We start from the raw sequence: 27,442 nt of genomic DNA, 5'->3' as shown, positions 1-27,442 counted from the left end.
TATAAATGACGGGCAACTTCCAGAGAGTATCCCTCGAAAGGATTTCAAACCATACTTATTTGATTAAATCTACAGTACAGATTGCTGAAATCAATATGAGGAAGAGATAAGCGATATTTAATCCCTGAGTCAACAAAAGAGATGGAAAGGAGAGTGAGAGTCTGGCAGCTAATTTGATTGAGACCACATGAGGCTCTTATACATTTGCAACGCATCTTCAAATTTCTGAAACAGACCTCCGTAACGACACCAACATCGATAACGGAGTGTGATGATATCGAATTAAACGAGAGCTGTTAAATGCCCCCACCTCCTGCATGGATCCATTAAAAGCACTTCAGTTGAGTCCGAAAAACAGAGACTGCTCATTTGGTTGGGAACTTCAGGGAAATGTTGCGTGACTCAACAGAGTCTATTCCTTGGAATTGAAGGAGCATTTGAGTAATTATTATCCCATGTTTGAGTCAACAATGTGATTCCTAATGAAAAGATTGTGATGCATCACAACTCTGTAAATCCCAGAAAGTGTTTTTTGTTTATTTTTGAGATTCTGTTAGCCAACGTGAACGTGAAACATGGAGAGAGAGCAACATTCATCCCCAGCAGGGTTGTTGGGAACACATGCTGTGCATCGTAAACCACTAGCATTGTCTCACATTGGCCCCCACTTATAACTTTACAGGTCCTGTACTGTACATCCCTCAACCTGTGTGTTTCTCGTAAACAAGACTTGACCCTTGTCGCCCCGGTGACCAGGTCTTGGGAACCCTGTCACGACGGAGACTCCATCACCTTCACTTCCTGTCTCCATGTCTCCAAATATGGCCGGCGTCATTCACACACAGCTTCCTTTTGTGGGGTTTGTTCAAACTAAAGAAAGCTTTGTTTTTCTCTGTTTGTCTCACATTTATTTTCATTCCCTGTGTGTGTGTGTGTGTGTGTGTGTGTGTGTGTGTGTGTGTCTCGCTCTCTCTCTCACACACACACACACACGCACAAAGCTATTAATACATATTCCCAGAAAAATAAGACACTAGTATGCAGACAGACAAACAGCCATAAAACCAGGAGACAGGAATCTCTCTGTAAGTTTGTCAACATCAAAACAGGAAAAGAGTTTCTATTAAACACCACACACACACACACACACACACACACACACACACACACACGCACACACACACACACACACACACACACACGTAGACGGGGAACAATACTGAGAGAATTAAGACGCAGGAAGTATTTCAGAAAAAGAGAAAAAGAAATGAGTGGAGTAAAGAGACAGGGAGGGAGGAAACAGATGACATTTGGAGAACGTTGAGGATAAGGTGAGAGACGGAGGGAGAAAGCCAGAAAGATGGAGAGGCGGACGGAAAAAGTTCATTCTAACCGGCAGACGGCTGTGATTGTTGTTGATTGATCGTGGGAAAGAAAAGAGTACAATCTGCTCCATCTATCATGAAAGCGCTCATTTTACTATGCACATTTCCTCCTCTCACACACACACACACACACACACACACACACACACACACACACACAATATGCAGCTCAATGTGTGACTGGCGAGTACAGACTGCCCATTCATCACAACTCCTGCGTTGACTTTACGTGTCTCTACGTCGCGCCGGCACTCAGAAAAACACCCAGACAGTAAAACCTTGTGGTTCCAACTGTTTTCCCAAACTTTCAATTTTCAGATTGGACATAGCTTGTCTGAACTCGGGGAGGTCTTTTCAAAACTTCCATTGGATGAAAACAAAATGAGAAATGACTCAAGATATTGTTTTGTGAAGATTTTACTTGAGCTGTTTCATTATTTTCATTATTTCAAAACAAATGATGTCCACTGTTCCCAACTTTAGAGGGAAGTAAGAGCTCAGTTGATATGAACACTATGAGTCCTCCTGCTTAAGCTGCAAATATTCTCAACAGTCCTCCTCTTGTTCTCCTGAACAAAAAAAGGATTACTGTATTTCTGCCGTTGGACTTTGCATTACGATTTGTTTTGAAAGTATTTCCTGAAGCCACATGAATAAGTAGACCCCTCTGAATTCTGTTGTTTTGGAAATGTCTTGGCCGGTAAAACAAAACAAATATGCATTTGATCATAAACATGCTGAAATCTCACATGCATGTTGGCAGGTGGATCGCTCATCAGCTGACAGGATACTTGAAATATTCTGGCTAAATTTGATCTTGAAGAGCTAAATTAAAAGACCAATAAATAAAAACATGGTGGCTTTTAAGTGGGAAGATCAGATTTCCATCCCCATCAAGATCAGCTAGTTAAAGATGTAATCTTACTTTTGGTTAAGATACTAAAACATGGAGACTATGATTACTGCAAAATAGAAAATAAAAACACACCTTTTCATGAAATGTATCTCAATTAATTTAAAATTGTATAAAAAGGCCATGCTACTCCCTGTCATAACAAATAATAACAATATATAAATATAATAGGGCCTTCGCAGCCCAACGTTGTCGGTGTTCGCCCTAATAATAACAAAAGACATCTTTGAATTGATCTTACCAACAAGTATCCTCCATGTAACCAATACCTTATATAGCTTTTTCCTCAGTGCCATAAAGCTCCATTGTTGTCTGAAAACTACTAAAAAAAACACATCTATGAGTCATGCCGTTGCACTGAGTGACATTACTTTATTTTTAGTCAATCCTGCATCGCTCTGCTGCCGTTATTACTCAATGTTGAACGTGTGAATCCACCACTGAAAATAGTCCCCGACAAAGACACAATATACTCGTGTTGGAGTAATATTTCCTAAAAACTACATTGCCCAGCTGTTTTTACACATTGTTTGTTGCTTCTAGTCTTTTTACGGGATTTGTTGTCAATAAGAAAGCTATTAAATACTGCATATTGTATGCTTTTTATCCATATTCTTCTTTAAATGTCAAATATGTTGACTCTCAAAAACATCTGTAACCACTGGCTATATTTTGAGTAATTTTAGTGAATCAGTGAGTACAAAAACTTTTAAAAGCTGTAGTTGTGAGTTGTATTACTTGCACTCTCACGATGATAACAATGTTGTGTTTACAATCCAGCCTCCCCCTTCTTCCAACACTCCCGTGACGAAAAATCCAACCTCTCCTTCCAGCTCCTCTAAACTCAAACTTCAACAATCATCAGCCTCATTCCCTCCTTCTTTCCCTTCATCTCTCCTCTCTCGCTCTCCGTTCCCATCCCTCCCATTCCCATTCTCCCATAAACACAAAACAATCCTTCCATATCCTGCGCCGGCGTGAGAAAAGCGCAAGAAAAATGACAAGCGTCCCGAAAAAAAAGAGCTGGAGAAATGGTGTGAAAGTGAGAGTAGGGCAGGGGTCACGGAGGGAGAAAGTGGGCAGGAAGGAAGGAGGGTGAGAGAGAGAGAGAGCGAAAGAGAGCGCGAGGAAAGGAAAGGAGGAAGCAGGTGTTTTTGATTCAACACAAATGTGAAGCGAGTCAGGTGCAGCACACAGAGAGGAGGACAGAAAGGAAGGCAATGCTCCAGAAGCACATTTGAAATATTCATGTCAATCTTCTATTATTGATAAGCATCTGGTTGTGGGTTTTGAGCCGGCACTAGCTGCAGGCCTTTTTGTATCTCGGCAACTAACAAGATCATTTCTGTCCATCCTCTCCTCAAAGACGGACAATCAGTGATCTCATATAAACCAGCACCAGCGATACTTCCCTCAGGTGGTTGAGTATTGATTTCTGATGCGTCAATCATTTACTTCATTTCCCAGAATTCTCTTAAACACATGGCTTTGTTCAGTTCGGAACAAACACAAGCCAAAAGCCCGCAGCCACTTATTAGCCACAGAGTTAATATAATAAAATTATTGACTATCTCTAATAGAGAGCATGACGGCAGTAATATTTGGTAACATTCCCTGCATGTCTCAAGGAGCTACAATAACAGATCGAATCAATAAATCCGTTTTATCGTTGTGTCTAATCCAAACCAACATGTACACTGATGAGCTGTTTAAAACGGCTGCAGCGACCCACCGTGATTCAAATTCGTAAAACGATAAAACATGAGTTGAGGAGAGCGCAAACACAGAATATCTTGCAGATATTTTCTGAAACCTAGTTATCCAAACAGTGCTAAAGCAAAAAGCAAAAAGGTGGCAGCTTCCATCGAGCGTAGACGAAGAGAGAGACGCAGGGATGTTGGGGGACAAAAGGAGTGAGTCATCGTATTTCCCAGCAGTGACAGATGACGAAAGCATCAATCACGCAGACTCTACGAGCTGCACAGGCAAGGTCGACGTTAACAAAGTGCCTCCAAGAGTGAAATACTGAGCGATGTGTGCGACAACAAACTGCCAATCAAGTAAGTGCAGAGAGGAGGATGGTGCTTTCAAATAAAGAAAAGAGAAACGGAATAAGAAGAGTTATGGTTTTATCTTTACCGGTGGGATTTCTTGTTTTATATTTCATGTTTTGGATTTTGTTAAACCTCTATTCTTTCATTTCACCGTAAAGCTGGTGAAAGGCATTAGAGCGTCCGTGTGTATCCTGGCAGATTGTGAATGTCATTCTTTGGAGGTCACGGAGAGATGGGCTTAACTTTGCACACGCAGCACACACACACCTGCTTTATATCGAGTGGAAACTGGTTTTAAAGTCGTCCATTCAGCTCATTAACACAAAACAGGACAGTTGTGTATGGGGGTGAGAAAAAAAAAAAAAACTCTACCAACCGTCTGCTCTATGAAACGGGGACATTAAAATTGCATGAAGCCTGCAAGCACACACACACACACACACACACACACACCTGCTTCTAGTCAGCAGAGTTATGTAAGCCCACTGCAGTAAACTGGCCGCCTCCTCCTGACAGAGACGCAGACAGACGGAGAAACTTAAACTGAGAAGGAAATTTAAAGCGTGAAATCTGGTGAATGCCGATCCACAAATCTCTAAATGTTTTTTTTCTATTCAGCTCTGTTTTAATGCCTCAACCATCTGCATTACATTCATATACAACCTAATGTGTGAGGAGGGGGGGGCGGGCCCTCAGACTGAGACTGACCTATCACACGGGAAGCTCCAAACAGCGTCACGGACAGCGATCAATGGAGCAGAAATCAGTAATTTTATGTAACCACAACTACAGTAGGTCAGCAAAAAGTCCTGTTACAGTGAGGCGTTCAGGGGCCAGTTCGAGATGACAGAAATCTTACATTTCAGACATTTCCCTTCAACTCATAATGGGCAAAAATGTAAATTATTAACGACCTAAAAGGATGTTATCATTGGTCCAGTTCATGCGTGAAACATGGGAGGGCCAGAGTTGCTGATACATTTCAGATGTTTTCGGAGGGTGGATTAATGGGAATTATTTTCTACTTTTTTCCTTAGAAACAACATAAACCAAAATAGATACACAATAGGGATTGAGCCAGTGGCCCACTGGTGAAAGCAATATTACAAACTCAACATCGATGGCGACGCTCCCACGGTGCCGCCGAGGAGAACAAAACAGAGATAGTCTCTTTTTATTAACAAATACCTTACATTTGTGCTGGACACTACCTCAACTAACTACCTTCATATTCTTTTTTTGTGGCTTAGTCATAAAGACAAATATGACATTGGTCACTATGTTTTCAAACAAGCATCGTCTATCTTCTATTGTATTTTCAAAGCACAGCGGCACGTGGAGAGCATGATAATCAATAGGGAGTGTGGGGAAAGCACTGTGACCTTTCATACTTTCCTGGGGAAAAAAAAAAGATGTAAACAAGAAAACATGGAGACCTACTGAGGGCCCCAAAAATCTGACTTTCCTCTCAGCAAACGGATCATTTTGTGCATAAATTACTCTCGTTGCCAGGTTCCATCCATCCATCCATCCTTTCAGTTATATACTGTCAAAGTCAACGAGGGGCAGTGAGAGAGAGAGCAGATGTTTTTCTACTCTCCTTCTTAAATACACACACATAAATAACCCCGAGGCTAGCCATTACAGCATCTCTCACTGGCTGCTATTAGGGCCGTGTGTGTGTGTGTGTGTGTGTGTGTGTGTGTGTGTGTGTGTGTGTGTGTGTGTGTGTGTGTGTGTGTGTGTGTGTGTGTGTGTGTGTGTGTGTGTCATGCTATTAGGTTTTATAGATTTTCTAGTTGGTTCGTGACTACAGTACTACCAGTCCAACTTGTTATGTACTTGAATGAAAATCTTGTTTTGAGACTTGACTGAAGTGGAAAAACAACACAGAAATAATCATCATCATCACATTCGTCACAACCTATATTTGAGCCCAATTTATAGTTATTGTTGCAAAGACTGTTTTGTTGCTTTCTGTCCCGTCAGCCTTAAACTGAGATCTGTAGAGCTCCTGTGACGCTGTGATCTTCTCAATGAGCTGTAGGTGGAGTCTTAATGCCGTGGAGGTGTTTACGTGTGAGTCATTCCCATATCAGCACTTCCACGTGAATCTTATTTTGAAAAAACAACCTGCACCTGCACACCCGCAGCTGTTTCCACCCACAAACATCTGACTTTTTACAACATGTTGTTTGTGGAGAGAGACAATTCATTCACAATACATGGTTTTCATTAAGGACCATCTAATGTCGCCTCACAATTACAAAATGTATTATTATTTCACTATAATAAGTGTATTATGTGTATGTGATTGAATTTAAAACGGATTCCTTTATCAATACAAAAATATAACAACATCATGGTGATTACTGCTACATGCAGCCCCCCTGTTTAAAGAATGTGCTTTCCCTGGCGTTTCTTTGTCCCTCGCCATCACCTGAGAGCTCTGTTGGGGATTTGTTTTTGATGACTTCACCTCCCTGGAGGGAGCGTCGGGCGCATTGTGCTGACAAACAAATATGCACACATTCAGCTCTGCATTCCACACATATCTTACACTAATAGCTCACACATACCTTAGCTTATCGCCTGTTGCACGGGAAAAACCTGCACACCCGTATGAAAAGGCGCATAACGTGGCTTTGTCTTAAAGAGTTTCTGCCTAGTCAGCATTTACATCACAAACACGCCTGTGAACGCACCGCAGGTTTGAATACCATAGAAGCCTCTCAATGACGCAGACAAATACCCGCCAACCTTGAGACCTCAGAAAAACAAAATATTCCGCTTTTATTCATTCATTCAGATTTTATTTTGCCCCTCCTTGAGTATTTTCTTCTCTTAGTCCTCTCCATTTCTCCCTCTGTCCTAACAGAGATGTGCTCATAAGTTTCCCGGAAGAAAAAGCATAAAACAAAAATGTCAAATCCACTACAGAAAATTAGGAGAAATACAGGAGAATTGTGACACCGGAAGGAAAACGCGAGAGAGCAATTTGCAGGAAATTCGAGCGATTTGGCAAATGGACCACACATTTGGGAACCGCTGGCATCATTCATCACCTATTGTTGCGGTTTGTCCATTGCATCAGTATTACACCGATAACCCCGCCCTGCAACAGTGGTGATGTTGGCAAACAACCTTCTCTAAAACCCTTTTGTGTCTCCGTGTGTGCACGATGATAACGTTAAAACATGCACAACGTTACTGCAGAAATTATATAAAGGGCTAAGAATAGCTTTAAATAACTGACTAGACTGGTGTGTTTCTCTCTCTCTCTCTAGAACAGAGGACAGAAGATTGTAGTTTAAAGGTCTCTCACACTGTCAGTGGCTCCTTTCTCATTTAACTATATAGAGATGTTTCTCTTTTTCCCATCACACACACACAGTATATCACGTGCCTCCGTCTGTTGCTACCTCAGACATGCAACACTTCATCCTTCCATTCACCTACTCTGTCCTCCATCTACTCCGACCCACGAATGACTGGGCCAGCTTACGGCGATTAGTCACTGTGTGACATCAAGCCAGTCATTTATATAACCCCCGCATTACTCTGTCTGCAAGGTCATCTGCTAGATTAGACCAGCTAACAGGACAGGATCACTCGGTCGTTGAGGTTACCTGGGATGCTAGCACAAACAACGCAAGATCATACCATAAACGTGACGGGAAATAGGACGCCACATGCAGCATGCAACGTGTGAATCTACATGTTGGAGAATGCTGAGTCATAGATGATGACAAAGACACGTTAGCATTAGGATTGAGCCGTTTACATTAGTAATATTGCTAATATTGATATTACCAGATGGCATTTTGCATACATGGCTTGTATTTGAAAGCTTCAGGCACTGCAAGCAGAATGCAAATGTGCTACATGCTAACATGCTACCATGATCTATTGTCTACAATGCATGATGGACACTTGTTAACTTCAGGGTTTCCTGCTGAAAGACCTTGCCCAACATTCAATTTGAAAAATGGATTCAGGGGAAAGAGCTGAGGTGCTATTTCTCACATCAAATTCCATGTACAGTATTTAGTGAGACTATATTGACCAAAAGACGAGAATAAAGTTGAATAAAGTAACGGTCCAGACACTATTACAGTGATCTGAGGCTTTCAGCGACACAACCTTTCCTGGTGCACTGCAGTAATCTCCTTCGGTGAAGATAAGAAGGTCTCCTAAGAAGGACAGCGATGTTGCAGAGCTGCCAGCCCTGGACTGTTTTTCAGCACCCATTGGATGCACTGCTGCTGCTGCTGCACGCACAGCTAGTTAGTCAAACTGGCAGAAATAGACAGATTAGGATTAGACCAATGGTGGAAAAAGTGCCCGTTGGGTCACTTTCAGTCTGTGCACTCCTGATACCCAAACAAGACTCGTTACATTAGAGGTGAACAAGCAACTGAGTGACATCCTGGAGATCTCCACTCCAGCAGGGCTGGAAAAATACTATTAAAATACTACCATAGTAATATGTCGTAAAGTAGTTTAAAGGGGTCAACCTCACGTTTGCTTCATTGATTAACATGAGAGTGAATGTGTTGCATAAGTGTCTGCTAGGCGTGTTATACAAGTGCAGTCTAGACATAGGGTTAATTGTAAGCCTTCACCTCGCAACACTAATTTGTTTTTCCTTCTGATTTGTCATCAATGAGTATCATGACACAATGACATCTTTCTCTGTGTTCGAGCCCAGAAAACATGTTGTTACGCAATACATCCTAACCTCCTCCGTGTTCCACTCCCTCTCTTTTCACTCCTCGTCATCTTTTTTAATCCCTTTTCTCATCCTAACTCAATCTCTCTACCTGGGACAATTTACAGAAAAAAAAAAGCAAAACACATCTGGAGTTAGATGGTTATTTTCCTCTGTGCCAACCTCATTGGTTTGAATGAGATTAAGTTGGAAAATGGTGACGTGTGTGCCTAAAAGCCTTTAGAGGAAAAGCTTGTGTCCTAGTATGAGTGAGTGCTGCCGGGAGCTGTGTGCTCTTTATACAAGACCTTGTAAGGTAGAAGTTTCATATCCTTTGGTTGTGTAAATATGGGCTCCTTGACCTAACTGTGTTCTGCTACACACACACACAAACACACACTCACGAACACACTCTACCTTTCTCTGACCTCAGTGTTGTGGGGTTGCACGCACACATTGGTTTCACTCAGCTACCCAGCTAATTCCAGTAGCTACAGTCGGTCTCCAGCGTGCATGCAGCATTAACCAGATGGAGGGAGGTGGGGTCAATATTTGTTATCCCAGAACTTGGACCGCTGCCCACGGAGTTGGAGGGGGGCTTTGTTTTCATCTCACTAGGCTCGTTTTTTTCTGTTAGCAGGCTAAAGACATTAATCAATCGGCACAAAACCAGCCTTTGTAGGGGGGGAAATGCATGAAGACATATAAGTTCTAAATGGATTCACATGACAAAAGCGAACCCAGCTGATCAATGGCTGTATCACAAGAACTGGAAAGCGGCGCAAAAAGTCATTCCAAAGAAAGATCATTCCCACAATGCCACCGGGAACAGACCTTACTATTACCTCTAGTGATGAGCTCAACTCACTTCACAACATTGAGCTCATTATTTGGTTTCAGCAGACAAAATTTTCACTGTTCAAATCAATTTTGCACCGTGACTCTTGGGTGTGTAAAAAGTTTGTCATATCAACTTATTATTGCTGCTTTTCAGGTCTGTTCCCACAGCAAACCGGGTGCCGATTGACTTGTTATGTAACGGTTTTGAAATTCATCTTTAAAGGAGACATATCACACTTACATTTTGGCTCGAGCAAAGGTAGCTCTGAAGCAGTGGGTGGAGATACTCAGATGGTCGTGGTGGTGGTGGTGGTGGGGGGGTATTCTAATGAGCCAGCATGTGACAGAGGAATGGGAGCCAAATCTCATTGGCTTGATGAATCACATGTTGTCAGATTTGAATCTGAGCTGCTTTATTGCACAGTTTTTTATTTGCACAAGCACTGACTGAAAGTCATATGTCCTCTTTATGAGCAGATCTCCTGTATCTCGTAACTAGCATCGCCTCATTAGTAGAATTCAAACAGGTTGCACCGTGCTGAGTGCTACGTCATAATCCATTTGGATGGGAGGAAATCGCTATGATCAGTAAAAAAATAAAAAGGTCAGATTGAGCAGCATTCAATTAGCCAGACATGAATAAACCGACCTGACTGGATTAACTACACAAAATCACACTGTAGTTTAATATTTCAGTGGACTAATCTGTAGTTTTACCTCTCAGTGGCTCCAAAATCTATTAAGAGGGGCTCAGACACATCCTGATCCCAAAAAACAGGTTAGACGGGCTAAAATTAGAACAAAAAACATGCAGCGATTCAACTGGTCTGATAATTCAGCCAGAGAGGAGGCTGATATAAGGTTACAGTAACTATCACAACAAGGAGCACATTGTTTTCAAAGAATGGCCGTGGCTTTTGAATGCCATAATATATTATACTTTTTTTATCATTTGGCAGATCTCAGAGGCGTCCTTTAGGAACAACAGAACATTGGAAGTGTTTGAAAGCCTTTCTGAAAGCCAGGAGTCACGGTGGCCACAGAGCGTCCTGCCACTCATGTCGCCTTGGTTATGTAAGCTAGAAGATCATGCAACGCCACTGAGGGGTGTTCTTCCCCTTCTCCCTTCCCCACTCTCCTCCCTTTCACTCTTCGCTGCCCGTCTCCCCAAAGGGCTTTTCAAAGGCTGTCAAAGACGACACTATGCGCTAATGACAGTATGCCCACTGAGACTGTCTGCCTATCTCTGTCCGTGTGTGTGTGTGTGTGTGTGTGTGTGTGTGTGCTAATCTCCAGGCGGATGTCCATCTGAACAAGGTGACCAGGAGGTTGGATATATCTAGCTGTCAAGGTGTCCTCTTTAATGCCAGAACAGCGTCACAGCATGAACACGACGGCCTTCTCACAAACTATATTAGGTTTGCGGGCACTTTGTCATCTAAATATGACTTAATATAATTCCTATTACTTATACTTTGGTTTATTCCTCCTCAACTAGATGGTTGCAGCTTCTCCACTATGAGGATTTGCTGCTTTTCTCCTTTTTTGATCATTAAAATAAGAATACCTTAAGACATGTTAAGACATCATCTTGGACTGCAGGAAATTGTGATATGAAATGAAACATTTTATGTAGTTAATAAAGTAGCTTGTTTGGATCCTGATGCTTATTGTTGACACAGTATAACAGACAGCCAATCAGGAGCCTGCTAGGTGGGGATGACGTGCTCTGCTTGTTTTTTTTCAGGGGTCAGAGGGTGTGTATGGTGGACAGTGGGAAGAAAGTGAGCATGATGCCGATGTGTACGCTGTGAATCTGTGCGTGAACTCTTTACTCACCGATCTGCAGCAGTACGGGCGTCACCAGCGCCGTCTCCATGGCGTAGCAGAACTCCCGACCAAACATCACGGCCCCGTGCATCACCCATCTCTTCAAGGGTATGCCTTCGAGCGACCCCTCACTCACCGACTCCTCCCCTCCTTTGCCTCCTCCTTTGCCTCCGCCTCCCGATCCATCTGCTCCTGCTCCTCCTTTGTCCTTTCCTGAGGCGTCATCGCCGTCCACCAGAGACCCGACCTGCATAGCGTCGGCCTCTGTGTTCTGGGGAGGCATGTTGGAGGGCATGCACGCAATGAGAAAAACAAGTGCACCCTCTTGGAACAAGCTGAAAAATAACCTGTAGCTACCAAAAAAAAAACGATTCTGTACGAGGTCCCTGCTTCTGGAAAATGCTCCGACTTACTTACACCTAATTACAATCTTAACAAGCTGCAAATTACAGCCCGTGGTAGTAACTCACCGCCTTAAAAGTATAGTCACCAAGAAAAACAACCTGTAACAGATAGTCTCCCAGCATGTAGGTCATAAAATTAATCAACAATAAATGAAGGAAAAACTGATAAAAAAGGGGAAAAAAATTGCAAACTGCATTCAGTTGTCCGCTTCAAACTCAATACGTGGTAATCCTCCTCTCAGCTTTTTCTTTTGTCCCAGAGTCAGACGAACGAAAACAACCAAATCAGCTTTCGAAAGGCTTGTAGAAAATCCAGAAAAACATAAAGGAAGCAGTTGAATTTTCACAGGAAGAGTGTGCGGTACATTCCAAGAGTGAGTTTTTGTGCGTGTAAGTGTTCTATGACAGGTGTGTAGGTGTTTGTGTGTGTATGTATGTATGTGTGTGTATGTGTGTGTGTGTGTGTGTGTGTGTGTTTATGGCTTTTTTGTCATTGAGGTTTCTCCCTCTTTTTCCTACTGTCTATTACAAGCTGTAAAAATCCATATAGAAGACCATTCAGTAAATTCCAGAGTCATTTTGTGTATGGAGGGCTGGATTAAGGGCTGGTTGACGGAGCGGGTGGGGGCAAGGAGGCCGCTGGGGGAGGGTGGGGGGGGAGGAAGGCAGGTAGCGAAGGTGGGCGGAGCTCCTCTGAAAATCCCCATCGATTGGCTGATCAATCTGGACGAAAAACACAGACGGGACGTCGACCGGCGGGTGGAGAAGCACGGAGCCACGACACAGCCGTGGTCGGGAGGAGAGACGGCGGATGAGAAGAAAGAAAAACAGAACACAATTAGTGACAGCAACTTAACTTTCTAACATGCACTGTTGGGAGGGGAGCTTTAATGCATATAAAGAAAAAGCCATTATCGACATGAAGGAGGTGAATGCTAAGCGTCTTATCATTTGACACAAGAAAAAAGAAAAAGAGATGAAAGTACAGTAGTCAGGATGGTCTGATCCTCGGGGCAAGAAATGCCTGCTCTTCACTTAAACGCTGGGGAAAAGTATAGTTAACAAATGGGCTTCGGTAGAAAACAATGGCTGTGGGTGTTTTGTCGTGCATCATAATGCGTCAGCTGCATTTTCCCCCCCCTACCCTTCACCTCTTTATCAATGCTGCCTGAGGAAGCTTGAAACATGTTGCAATCCAGAAAAAGCTGCATATCAAAGCCTTGTTTGTGTTTTTCAAGGTCATTAGGTGTCTGCATCTACAAACCTATGAGGCTTTTCTGCATTCAAAGGCTTCCATCCATTATTTCAAACACATAAGAAGCCCTTTTTTCCCCCACAGCTTTTGTGTTTTGTGGACTCTTTATGGGTGAAGCGACTGAAATTAAGGTACAAAACCAATTTCTCATGCTCATTCCCATGGTACGCACAACTGAGTCACAAGCTGCATTTCATTTCTGTTGCATGATTTGCAATCATAACCCCTTTGATTATTTATGCTTTTGTGTTTGAACAAACATATTTCACATACACACACACGTCTCACCTTTTGTGATATCTCTCCTTGCAGGGAGTTGTGACATTTTTGCCTCCACTCAAATACACAAGAGGTTCGTGGAGTTATGTTGTGCACTGTAATAACTCTTAACCTGGAGGAAATAAACCAAAACGTGTCCTGCGTTTGTGTTGTTTGGGGCGAAACCAAATCTGTGAGTTGTGTGAACGTACCAACATGCTGCTACCACAGCTTCAGACACTCACACATACTCACGCTCCTATGAAAAGAGTCGATTTTTAAACAGTGTAATTGGTTTAAGCACATGATTCATCCTCGCAGACACTCGGACAGTCTTTCAAACTGGACGGGGAGGATGAAAGCATGCAATGCGTGTTATGTGAAGCGTTTTCTTATTGAGCTACTGTTTGAAACAGAGGCCTTGTGTGTGCGTTTGGTGAGAAGATATTAGAGATATGTGGACAGAAAAAAAAAGAGAGTAAGAGAGGAGGCATGAAGGCTTTCAGCCGCCTTGAATAGCGAGACAAGAAGACTGTGTGTACATTCAATACAATTTCCCCAAAGAGTTAAACTCCAAAGTGAGTGTGTGTGTGTGTGTGTTTTTTTTTTGTCCAGCGGGCCACCGGATTAGAACCCATGGAGACGGCACGTTTCGTACACACTAATGCTTGCCATGTGAACGACACACACACACATCGTAACAGTGCTAAGACCCTCATCAAGCCTCTTAGGGGGAGATTGGGAAAGAAAACCAGGGAGGGCAAAATAAATGAGGAAAGGAGGGAGGGGAGGATGCAGGGCTTGAACAGGTGGAAGACGGGAGGAATAAGAGATCGAGGGAAGTTAGACGGAGGAAGAAAAGGTGAGGGGAAGAGTGAGAAGATACAGAGAAAGACAGCCGGACGTTGAAAATATTTATCCGTCCGCACCATTTCTTACTTTCTATGGTTCATCTCTCCTCTCTATTTTCAGAGCTCTCACATGTCTATTAACATTTATGATGCACTCAAGATGGTCATGCATATTTTATACACACACACACACACACACACACACACACAGAGAGAGAGAGAGAGAGCGCCCCCTCCTCACCTGACTTCACACACACTGCAGCAAATTACATAACTAGCCCCTCTGTTTACAGCCGCTCATATGTACATAAAAAGTACACACAGAGTAAAACTCTAAATTCTGTTATAATTACAGGACGGCCACAGAAAGAACACCACAACCTCCCTCCGATGGCCCGGGAGAGAACACGATGTGCTGAAGCACACTGGAAAAACGCTTCGAAAGGCGAGACGTGTCACAACATGCTAACAACGACAAATGTCTCTGAAAAGCCCCAAAAAAACAACTTTGCGGTTTAAAAGCATGGAATGAGCTTCCAGTGGATTTACTTTAAAAAAGTAATAATAGACTGGATGAATTCTGGTCAGGACATTTTGTATAATTATAAAGTAAGTTTTAAGTATTGCTATTTTGAACTACAATATTGTTGTCCAGTTTGTTTGCACCTGATCTCATAGACAGATTGTTTCTGTGTGTTTGTGTTGGTGCGTGTGTCATGTAACATGAGCATGAGTATGAAAATAAACAACGGACAGTTTCACGTGAGAGCCGAGAGGGCGAGAGGGCGAGAGGGAAGGGAAGGTGAGGAGAGGTGGAGAGGACGGGGTTGAATTAGAAAGAGAAAAACAAGTGGACGAGAAAGGCACAAAAAAGGGGGGAGAAGCAGGATTGAGATTGGAAGAAGATATGGAAGAGATATTTTCCCTAAAATAGACTTGTATCCTCAAATGGGCAGAAAAAAAATGTACAGTTTATGAAATTTCTTCATTTTTGATCATTCATTCCAGCAGAAAATCAATCTATGTGAATCTGTTAGTGAGTCGCCGTGTGTCGGTCCTCATCGCCATGGTTATCCAGACATTAACTGTGGTGTCACACACGTCAACATGCAACGAATATGACTCTCAGCATAGCACTGACCCATATAGCTGCATATAGATTACAAGGCTCAAGACCCCAGGATCAAGTTCACATACTGCTCTGGTCGATTAATGTTTGTGTGCACCTCAGAGCGTGAGAGAGAGTGAAAAGAAGTGTTTTTGTTGTTGTGAAAGAGTCTGCAAACGCAGACCCGGTGACCCGGAGACCCGATCTGGTGCTCGACTTGGTTCCACATGAGAGTATTTTGCGAGCAAGGTCATCTGTGAAACCCAAGAACCCCCTTCAGGTGGAACACAGAGCAGCGCAGATGCAGAAGAGACAGGAAATAATGTCATCTGGTTGCATATACTGTATGTATATCACTGGGGAGCTATGAGATGCCAGTGTCACATTTTCTGCAGCACTATTCATTTCAACATCAGTCTGCTTGTGGTGTAACAAGACGCTGGTTTCTGGTATGTGGTCTCTGTGTGTGCGTGTGTGTGTGTGCAGAATCAACTTGACAGAAATGAGTCACCTTAAGGGTATCTAAAAGCGTAAAAAAAACACAACAATTCAAGTCACTGCATACCAATACTGCACATGTTGCGTACATGATCAGGCTTGCAGCTGCAAAAGGAAGAAGAAGAAGAAGAAGAAGAAGAAGAAGAAGAAGTAGAAGAAGAAGAAGAAGTAGAAGAAGACGGCGGAGGAAGTGGAGAGGGAGGAAGTGAGACGGCCGAGATTGTCCTGATTGCCTTGTGTTGCAGGTAATCTGGTCTGGTGGCATAAGAATTAACACTCACTCAAAATAGACGTGGGTTACATGTGTTCCGTGTTTATTCACAGATTCAGAAAGTGTGTGTGTGTGTGTGTGTGTGTGTGTGTGTGTGTGTGTTGATCTCCAAGACACAGGCAGTCCTCCTCTCCCTCTGCTTCAACCCCGTCCTCTTCAGCTCCCCTCACCTTCCCTTCCCTCTCGGCTCTCACGCGAGACTGTACGTTGTTTAGTTTGCCTCCCAGAAACGCTGAGGTGAAATTCTATATAAGCCGGGCTCATGTTACAGACACATGCACAAACACACAGAAACAACGGGGCAACTGACTGGTGCTATGTGTGCATGTACCTATAATCAGATAGCATTCAATGCTTTGTGTGTCCGTCTGTGTGTGTGTGTGTGTGTGTGTGTGTGTGTGTGTGTGTGTGTGTGTGTGTGAGAGAGAGAGAGATAGAGAGACTCCTTCATGAACACACACACACACACACACACACAGTTCCTAAACATCTATACCCACAGAGAGAAACCTGTAAACACACGGGCTGCTAACTGCAAATCAACACATCAACATTCCCATGCTGTTATATTCCCATGAAATATAACCATATTCCCAGCTTTGGGAAGCAGATGGCAGGGATAAGTACTACATAGAGGGAGGGGGGGGGGGGGGTAAACAAACTGGATGTGTGCATTATGGTGCAATGCTGCTGCAGTGCAGAGAGTTGGGGGGGGGGGCACATGTGTACCAACGTGCAGGAGTGTCAATGGCAAATCCCTTACTCCATAACACAGAGCTTACATCACTATACAGGCCGGTATGAATATGACATAATATACCTGCTGTGTACTCCATATCTTACTCACACACACACTCACACACACACACACACACGCATGCCCTTATATCAAAACATTTACGATGCCCTTAATAAATCTCCAATCTCGACCTCACCTGAACCTCACAGCTGTCTCCTCTCAAAACAGATCTTTTAATGCTTTTGCTCACCTGACTCTCATCGAGGCTGACAACATGACAAGGCAACACAATGCTGACATTGTTTGGGAGCATGGGCAACTCCTTAACGGCAGTCAGTCACGTGATAGGCAGGTTGATCGGGTCTAATGAGACTTAAGGCGTTGGGATACATATTGACGGTTACAGTTATTTAACTTGAACACCAGGCATTTGAAATGTGGTGAGGAGAGGACTCTGCTGTGTGTTGTGTCGGCTAGCTTTGCAGCCAATAATAGCACAGTCATCCTAGTGTTTATTTTTAGCCCTGGCTAATAGGCTAGCTAGATAGCACTCAGAGCCTCATGTCAAGACAGGGTAAAGGTGACCAGAGGTTCATAGAACATCATTGGTAGGGATGGGACATAGAATTTGATCGCAGTTTTTTTTTTTTTAAACACTCGCAATAAATTAATTTAGGGGCGTGGCTACAAAGATGGTAACGGCAGAACTCCAGACTTCAAAGCGGCCACAAATCATATACACAGACTGGCCTGTCTGTGGAGGCCACACACAAACAAACACATCGTTATTTCAACGCGCTGCCTGCTTATCTGAGCACGTCTAGACAGTTGGTGTCAATGCAAGTTTCTAGTGTCTCATAGATTTAGTATGGTTTTTATATAATCTGCTGACCCAGAAGCTTTTGGTTTCACGACTCGCATGCCAACACGTAATGATCACAGACTCCTATGATGTAAAAAACAAAAAAAATCCTGCAGTTCTGACTGTTTGATGCTGGATATCCCAAGGTTTTGACAAGCTGCTGACAGCAGCCTTGGCCTACTTCTACACCGGAGTCATGTTACTGGCTGTGTGTCAGCCTGATAGACTAACGCACACACACACACACACACACACACACACACACACACACACACACACACACACAAATCTCATCTGTGCCCCTTCTGACTACAGTACCCCCACTACCCAACATCAGATTACTCACCCCCCACCTGCATCCTGTCTCTCTGACCCGGGGGGGGGGGGAGGGGGTTCTCAAGGGGCTGTGTATGTGCTGGTGTACGTTCGTTTGTATGCAGGTTTTAATTTCACAAGTGAGCAGCAAGCCAAAGAGGAGATAGAAAAAAAAACAGCAGCATGCATCTACTTCATTGAATGTCATCATTTATGGGTGTGGGTTTTTTTTTTTTTCTTTTCAGCCATCACACGCAACCACCGCCTGTTTGTCACATCCTTTTATTTGGCCTCTCTCTGAACAAAAATATAAACCTAAGCTACTCTCTAAGTCAGTGGAAACCTCACTAACAAACACATAGCTGCTCATGCTCAAGCAGCTAAACGCTGACGTACCAATAAAAACTGGTGGTTTCATCCCGTATACAAACATTATTGTGCACCAAATAGTTTGACAGCAAGCCAGAAATAATTATAACTGCCTGGGCCGACTTGTTCGGGATGGCACGAGATGTCGAGATAATAAGTCAACCCGGCCACACGTCTAATGGAATATTCCACAGTCGAGCTGACACACACACACACACACACACACACACACACACACACACACACACACACACACACACACACACACACACACGCCCACATCTACACACACAACCTCATATGCTTGATGCTGATAAAGGCCTACTGGCTGCAACAAAACACTTGTCAATCGGCATGCAAACAAACTGTCCCTGCAGCAGTCACGATATGATACCGAAGGAAATCTTCATATTATTATTGCAGTAACATTTAATTTAATTTTGTTGCAACATTTTGTTCTCTTATCATTTCCTGTTATAAGCTGGTGAAAAAACAAAAAGTCATTTATTGCAGTGCTTGATGGACTACTATCGTAAACTTCGCGGTTTGTGTTAAGATAATGTCAACGGTCTGATATAATGTTGATGTGATTAAACTAAAATACTTGCTGTTCAGTTGTTCCTTTGAAGCACATGTGGAACATCAACACAAGAATTCAGTCTGACTTCTGCAAACATGATGTATGGAATTATTTACTATTCTCTACCTTGTATGCTCTGTTATCCACATTTTAATCGCCTGCAGTTAGACACAACCAACGCCAACACCATTGTCCAAAATGTGGTCTAACCTGAGAATGATTTGTTTTTTAGTATTGAAGACTTAGTATTGGTGGTATATTAAAGTCCCAGTAGGCAAAATTTTTTTGATCATATTCACCGAAGCCGACACTACGCTCCGATAGAACAACATGAATCATCCGGTTTTAGAAAAAAAAAAAACGCGCCTCTACGTGTAGAGCCTGTTGTTTGTTTTGCAAAAAAAAACAGAGCCCTGATCATCCTGTCCAATCAGCACGCAGGGCTGTGTACGTGCACACAGAGCCCCTCCCCCCTTGGGTCGTACCACTATCACAGGGGGGAGGCGGAGGGAAGTAGCAACAATCTTCCACAATTCCTCGGTTAAAAACCGTAAAGAGGAGGTCCAAAACAACCAAGGAAAAGAAAACACCGGTGGAAAAGAAGGGAAAAAAAAAGATTGCGACGGTGCCCGTTATAAAACCAGAGTCAACATCGGACCCGCGTTTCAAAGGTGGTGTGATCTGAGGGGTTTCAAAGGGCACGGAGTCGAGGGGAAGGAGCTCGGTGGTTGTGGGGGAGGAGCGTGAGAGTTGACCTCGATCCGCCGGACTTGCCGACTGGGATTTTAATACTTTACTGATCTACAAACCCACAATAAATTGCAGAGCCCCCTGCAGGATATTAGAGAGAATGCCAGTATTGAGGCACTTCGGATTAGGCTTCACTTTTCAGTCCTTGAGGTTGCAGACTGTTCTTCCTCTGTATTACGATAAACAGCTCTAATGTGTGTTGTCCATTACTGTGAGTGCCGTATTGCTAATGGCATTACTGGCACACAGACAGTTATCATTTCTCCTCCATCACCCAAGAAACCCGACAACCTGTACTTGCTCTGCTGGTTTCAGTCTCTCATAAGTAATAACCTATATGTTTGGATTTTGAAGTGTTAACAAAACAAGCGATTTGAGGAGGTCAACTATGGCAACAGGAAACAGTGATAGACATGTTTGCCTTTTTGATTGATTTGTTTTTAATCAAGGTGATGAAGTCCTAAGATTTTACAGGCATTTACTTTTTGTGTCAATATGCCATGTCGGATTTGTCATGCATGCCACACGTCAACATATGAAAAGGTCAAATAAGCAAATAAAAGAGGGAGATAAGTGTGTGGCCTCGAGGCGACCAGAGATGCTCCACACAAAGCAAATCTGATTCCCTGGCAGTCATCTCTGGCATCCAGTCAGTTTCTGCTAATTTAATTGAAAAGCGGGACATCAGTTTGTCCTGGGACAGGATGAGTCAGTGAAGATGGGTAAATGATTGGACGGAACCCAAAGAGATGCCTCAAGAAACAAGTTTCATTACTTGATTCAAGACTGACATTTCAAATGCAGGATGAGATGACTTTGAAAACACTTTCATGGCTCAAAATGCAGATGTTTCACAACTGACGGAGGGTTAAAATCAACCACAGAGGTCAAACTACATGACCTCAACCATAACTTCTGATGCTTTTTTTGCAGTTTAAAAGAGCAATGGGAACGATTTTAGGAGCTCTGCTGAGCATTCAAATCTCCAAATGGCAATAAAATGCATATGGAATAAATATAATACAATTACCAGTTTAATGTATGATACCAAAACACATGCAACTAAAATGAAGTACTAATTCAAGGACACACTTTCCATAGGGAGCCTGTGTGGTTCTGTACTGAAGCTGTATGTACTCTTTTCTGACATCACAGCACCATATCACAGAAAATGCATATAGAATGCTCAAAACTGTTAACAAACCATCAAGCATATCACATGACTCTCAGCAGATGGAGTTTGCCCATGTTGCCAAAGAGTTAAATCCCTGTTTTCCTGAGCTCTTTCTGGGAACGTCACGTCCATGTTCGCTTAGAAGTTCAGCCTGACCTTGGAAACCGTGGTTGGCAGAAATAAATGGCAACACTGGTGCCGAAGAGCTACAGAACGGACACTGTGGATCCAAGCTGTATCCAAGGTCGAGAACAAACTCTACACTGTTTCTGAAATGCACAGGTGATAACATGGATATCAGCCTGTTTTTTCATGCATCTTTGCACCTGGGACAAACTGTGCAACAATGGAGCTCAAGCCAAAATTGGAGGTAATACACAAGCAAGAAAGCAGAAGAAGAAAGGAATGGTTTGAAAAATAGAGAAATTGTGGGAAGGGCAGAATGTCATGACAGCAGAGCATGCAAACTAAATGGAAATTCTCTATACTTCTAAACAGAGCATCTGTGTGTGCGTGTGTGTGTGTGTGTGTGTGTGTGTGTGTGTGTGTGTGTGTGTGTGTGTGTGTGTGTGTGTGTTCTCAGACTCAAAGTCAGGGCTGAACAGGACAGCCATCTGATATTGACTTTGATAAAAGTCCTCCTCCACTAGAAAACCAACCAGCCATGCTCGACACAAACAAACAAACAACTTCCCAACAACACACACACGCAAACCTACAAAACTGCTGATGAATCTCTCCTTCCTAGACATCAATGTTATTCTGCTGTTTGAAGAAGAAGTTCAGAGAGGATCACTTTGCAAATATAAGAGCAACCCATGTTAAGCAGTGTGGCGTCTTTGTTTTTACCCACCTAGAAAGTAAACAACCCCCCAGACGTGCGAAAGGCCGGGCCAGGTCTTTGAATGTCACACGCGGTGTCTTCAAACAATACAACAGCATTTGTAGCTGTTGAAGATCTGGTCAAGATAAAGGAGGCTATTGATGGCATCCATGTAAGTGAGACGCCAAACACACACACACGCACACACACGCACGGTCACACATAAACATAAACGTTGGCGGTCTTGCCCTCTGATCAGAGGTGGGAAAATAAACTCGCTCACTCTTTTCTTTCCCCTCTCTCTCTCTTTCTCAGGTCTGTGTACAAAAACTTCACAGCATTAGGAAGTGGGTTATCTACACAATGGATCAGGGCCCGGGATACAAAGCCAGCCGTGTATGTGTGTGTGTGTGTGTGTGTGTGTGTGTGTGTAACACATCAGCCTGAATCAAATTCATCACTTTTGGTCCAAATGGCCAGTAACATCTTAAAATGTTATCTAGTTCACCACAATGGACTAATCTTAGTTTAACTAGTTTACTTCATGTTTATTTTGGAGATTTTGTTCGGTATGTGTGGCCTTTAGCAGACAGCTATGCCAGCGGGTAGTTAGCGAGGACCTCAGGGGAACAATAAGCACGATCTAAAATCTCGTTACAACATGATCCCTTTTTGTTTTGAAAAAAAAAAAAGGAACCTGCCAGTTGCGTCGACTCCCACCGAGACTCCCAAGCCACATCATGCTGTGTGGAAACCATAGAACAAACAGATCTGGAGTCACAGTGAGTACACTGGTGTTGGCTCACAGCACAGTATTGAACAAGACATGCCAAAGACAACTTGGAATATGTGGTGTGTTTCGTGAGGCTCGATACGACCTCGAAAACATACATTTTGAAAGTAAAGCTACCGCACCAATTATATCAAGGAGGGAACGTGTCGTTATGATCCTCGTTACAAATTGGGATGAAAGGAAGCGTATTAAGACATTATTTACATCTTTAATCCAGTTTTGCATTCAGTGTATTCAAATATGTGGGCAGATGATCAACAGTATGTGGATGTGTGCATATGTACGATGAAGCGCCTGTGTGTGTGTGTGTGTGTGTGTGTGTGTGTGTGTGTGTGTTCATGTGACTCTCTGCTCGTGACCAGTTGTGTCTAGGTAATAACCCGATGCTGACTCGGCACCACTTGATAGTCAGCAAACATTTCATCAAGAGGAAGTCGATTGCTTTCGCTTCAGCTGAACCTGCCAGTCTCATGCATTAAATCCAGACTGCACTGCGACGCGTCGTCAGCATGGGGCCGGGACAAAGAGACGCAATGGGATTTTTTTTTAAGGAAGAAGCACGAACGGTACAAATGCGTGCGTCTGTGTTTGAAAAATCCTGTCAGGCCGATCCAAACGGACACCGCAATCAGATCACCACATATCGTACATCTATTTCTGTATTTTTCTGCTTGTGCCAGTTGTGGTTTTAGGTAGAATAAAAAAAAAAACACAACACAACAAAGTAGACTTGAAGGAAAATAGAGCACAAACATGTGTTTGGGAACTTTGTCATGTTATTGTGCAGCTTAACTCGACCAAACAGCAGAATAACAGACACAAGGAGGAACTTTTAAAAAAGGAAACAGGTGTTAAGTGTTTATGCAGGTGAGACTCACCAAAAGGCCTTGAAAGCTTCATAAATGTCGTTGAGACAGTGGCGTTTTGGTCCAGGCTGCAATCGTAAGGCCTACGGTCGTACCTGAACACACACAAATACAAAGAGTAAAGAGTTAGGGCACAGCAAACACAAACACACTACGGTTATAATTATGTAGTTATGAATACGACATTACAAAAAGCACCGCAATGACAAAATAAAAGTTCTAAATTACAAATTAAAACAGCAAAACCTGTAAAAGAAATTACAAAAAACTAGAATCAGGTGGAATCAGGGAAGGCAACATGATAATATATTGTAGACTGCAGTGCATTGGATCAATACAGCACCCGACACCACACGTCCTCTCTTACTCTCCGTCATGAGCATTCAAATAAATCAGTAGCTGCCAATAAACCAGCAGACACACAAACCAGCAAAACACTAGTAAAGTCTCTCTCCCATCACTGCCTTTGCACCAGTAATCTGGGGGAGCTGCAGCTGTCCGGCAAAGATATTTATCACAGAAATGTGTGTAAAATCCCTCAAACATATCTGACAGAAACAGCAGGTTAAATAGTTCCAAATGCATGTACATTAAAAGGTCCTCTCAGGTAAATAAAACACCACTTTTAAATGTGATCCGACAGCAATGACTCTGTGGAGATATATCACTGCAACAATCGCTTATTACATAATTGTCCAAATATATTCAATTTAAATCCAGCACATTTTCACATTCACAAAAAAATCCATTCATTAAAAATGAATGCAGACCAATTTAGTCTGGATTTCTTAGTCGTTTCATCCCTAGCTGCAGGTTTGAGGAGCAGCAACACCCCACGACCGTTGACCTTTAAACGCACCACTCACAGCCACTGATGATGCACACACGGATGGATAATAGCTGATGACACGAGCAGGGAAACTCCTCACATTGTGTCCATTGGTATAAAGTGCCAATCCAAACATAGCAGCAGCTCGTTTGTTTTGATGAAACACACGGTGGCAGGTGAGTGAGTCTACACAGCCGCTTCCTAGTTCATCACAGAAGATGCTGCTGCGATGGAGGAGACGAAGCTCCTGTCAAAAAAAAACACTGCCACCATGAGCCTCTTCGGTCTGGTTAAACCTGCGTTACAACACCATTCAGAACCCCTCATTAGAAAGACTTTATAATGAGCTGTGCCAGGCTGTCTGCAGCTAAAAGCCTCTCCTCCTCCTGTCTTTTTTTTTGTTTTTGACACAGGCCTACACAAACTACTGTAAATGCCTCCTCCTCCTCCTCCACCTCCTCCTCCTCCTGCTCCTCTCTGCAGCAGCAACCTGAGATGCTGTGTATTTCGCCTGCCGGAGCAGACCACCCTCCGTTACAAAATGTTTAATACCCGTCCCCCTCTCGTCGCCGGTGTTGCGAGCGGACACCGAGCTCACCTCGCCGGGTCGTGTCAGCCGCTGGCTCCGTGTTTTGTGGTCCGCTGAGCGGTCGGACGGTCGCTCGGCTCTGCGGCAGCTTCTCTTGCAAAGGTTGTCCGCTACTCCTGCAACTGAAGCCAGGGCTTTAAATACGCCTTTAAAGGAATAGCTGTCGGAAGAAGAGACGCAGCGCTGGCTTCCGCCGACGTAACGCCCTGGTTTGCATAAAGGGGCGGAGCTACATGGGTACTGTGCAGAGGAGCGGAGAGGCTGTCATTTAAAGGTGAACACCAAAAAAACAAAACACATTCAGTTACAGAAAGTACGTGTACTAAGCTACAAATACTTGTACTTGATTTGAGTATAGGCTAGTTTTAACTCTGCTTCATATTTCAGATGTTGTCTACTTTTCAGATTCAAAACCATCCAACAAGGCATAATAAGTAATATATAAACAACAATATGCAAATTATAAAAAAACACAATTAAAAAGTAGCACAAAAAAAAAACAACAACACAAAAACGTAAAGCCAAGATGAATTGACTAACTGTAAAGTTGTACATATTATTGTACACATATTACAGTGTATATTTGGCTGCATAAAGATTCTTTTTTCATTTGTGTCATTTTTTTACATTAATGTTCTTGATTGCAGTACTTGGCTTAATTGTTTATTGTTAATTCTTTGAAAATATCGTGCACACTGACAAGGCTAATTCATTGTATGTGAAAACGTATAATTAAAAAAATAAATACCTGCAGCAGTAGCCTCCATGATGGGACATGAACAAGCACGCTTATCGGCATATTCATAACAAGAGAGCGTGTGCACTGATGATGACCAAGAGACTGCAACAACAACGAGGTCATAACAACAACAAGTTATTACAAGATTAGATTACAATTGCACATATGTTAATACATCACTTTTCAATTGCAAGACCTTGTTTCATCTCCATAATCGATCATGAATGCCCCGGTGGAAACAGCTGATCAAGGGGGGAATCACAAAACAGAGCAGTTCAGTACTTCGTTATTAGATGATACACAAGTCAGCAATGATGTTAATTAGGGCCAACATTTTTAGCATTTAAACTGGATTAGTATTTTGTTTGTGCGAATGCTATTCATCAAATTTTGTAGACTGTTGAAGACAAACACCAAGTGACTCCACTTAGAATGTTGACAAAGTGAACAAAAAGCATGCTATGCTGCAAGTTTTGCACTAAAGTGTCACATATTTAAGCTTTCTATTAGTGTCTGACAATACTGAAGTGTATATATATGTGTTTGTGTGTGGGTGTGTGCTTAGAAAGAGCGCACTGATTTACAGGAGTGCAGTTCTGGCATGTCCAGTAAACTGCTCCGCTGCTGAAATACAGCAGCATTTAAAGCCTATAGGGTGCATAACTCTGCCTCCAAGCAAGGGCACCTCTCCATCGCTCTGAGCTTCCCTGCAGCTCAGGTATGTTTAGCCCTCCTGTTAACCTCACATTTTTTAACATCTGTTATCCTTCGGGTCTAGAAAATGATTATAGTCACCATTGTTACCAAGGTTCCATGCTTCAGGTACTTCATGTTTTGAATATGCGTCACATAATATGAGTATTGAGGGAGTGCATGACAGCCATCATTTTCTTATACAAACCATAATCATCAAGGAAATCAAAAAACAAACAGCACCGGCTGAACCGCTTCTGAAGGTAACAAGAAGAGGCAGAAGGAAAGGCTGATGTAAGAAAGGAGTGTTTCCTGATGATGTAAAAAAAAGCCAAAAAACAACTTGTTTGTGAATTCGGTGTGCCTCAACTGAAACTGAATGTCTGCAACTTGAAAACAGCTGTTTTTTTAAAGACGTATAACAGGTTTTAATGCATGAACGCTCAAAATTATAATCATCTGTCAAGAGTTAAAGAGCTGCCTGATGGCGAAACATGATGCAAGTCTTTAAAGGAACGCATCTGACATGTCATAGTTGGAATGCTACATGCCATGTGTTTTGTCCTGGGGCGTGTTGTTTAGGTGTAACCGGCCTTCAGCCAAACAGTAGCTTTAGAAGCCTTATTGTCATTATATCATGTCAGAAATACATTTAAATGCCATTCCCTAATGCATTAAACATTTGAGACAATTAAAAACAATTAGCAATTTAAATATAACCGGTTATAGATAATGGATATTTGAATGTTATCCGCAGCAAATAAGAATATAACAGCTGCTGCAGTGCTAATGAAGTTAAGAGGAACTCTTTTTTTTTGTGGCATTGTACCACAGAGTGCCTCTGTGGACTAGAGTTACTGTTTCAACACTTTTGCAGCATAAACAGCAATTGTGTTTCTTTTTTCCCCCCTCCTCACTCTCTCTCTCTCAAATCTAGCTCCTG

General features: G+C 42.8%; 1 protein-coding gene across 1 annotated transcript in view; it reads right to left on the bottom strand.

The window, feature by feature from the left end:
* slc45a4a (solute carrier family 45 member 4a) overlaps window positions 1-25,245 on the bottom strand; it is a 37,619-nt gene extending 12,374 nt beyond the window's left edge. Inside the window, exons 1-3 of the mRNA XM_084033055.1 lie at window positions 25,077-25,245; window positions 23,662-23,744; window positions 11,743-12,860 (exon numbers count right to left, since the gene is read on the bottom strand). Coding sequence (XP_083889181.1) covers window positions 11,743-12,028 — 286 coding nt within the window. The 5' untranslated portion in view covers window positions 12,029-12,860; window positions 23,662-23,744; window positions 25,077-25,245. The remainder of the gene's footprint in view (window positions 1-11,742; window positions 12,861-23,661; window positions 23,745-25,076) is intronic.
* Between the last annotated feature and the right edge of the window lie 2,197 nt (window positions 25,246-27,442).

The sequence above is a fragment of the Eutrigla gurnardus genome (assembly GCF_963514095.1).
Source record: "Eutrigla gurnardus genome assembly, chromosome: 17".
Classification (NCBI taxonomy): domain Eukaryota; kingdom Metazoa; phylum Chordata; class Actinopteri; order Perciformes; family Triglidae; genus Eutrigla; species Eutrigla gurnardus.
Note: the sequence above shows the minus strand (reverse complement) of the source record. Positions and strands in the feature narration are given on the sequence as shown.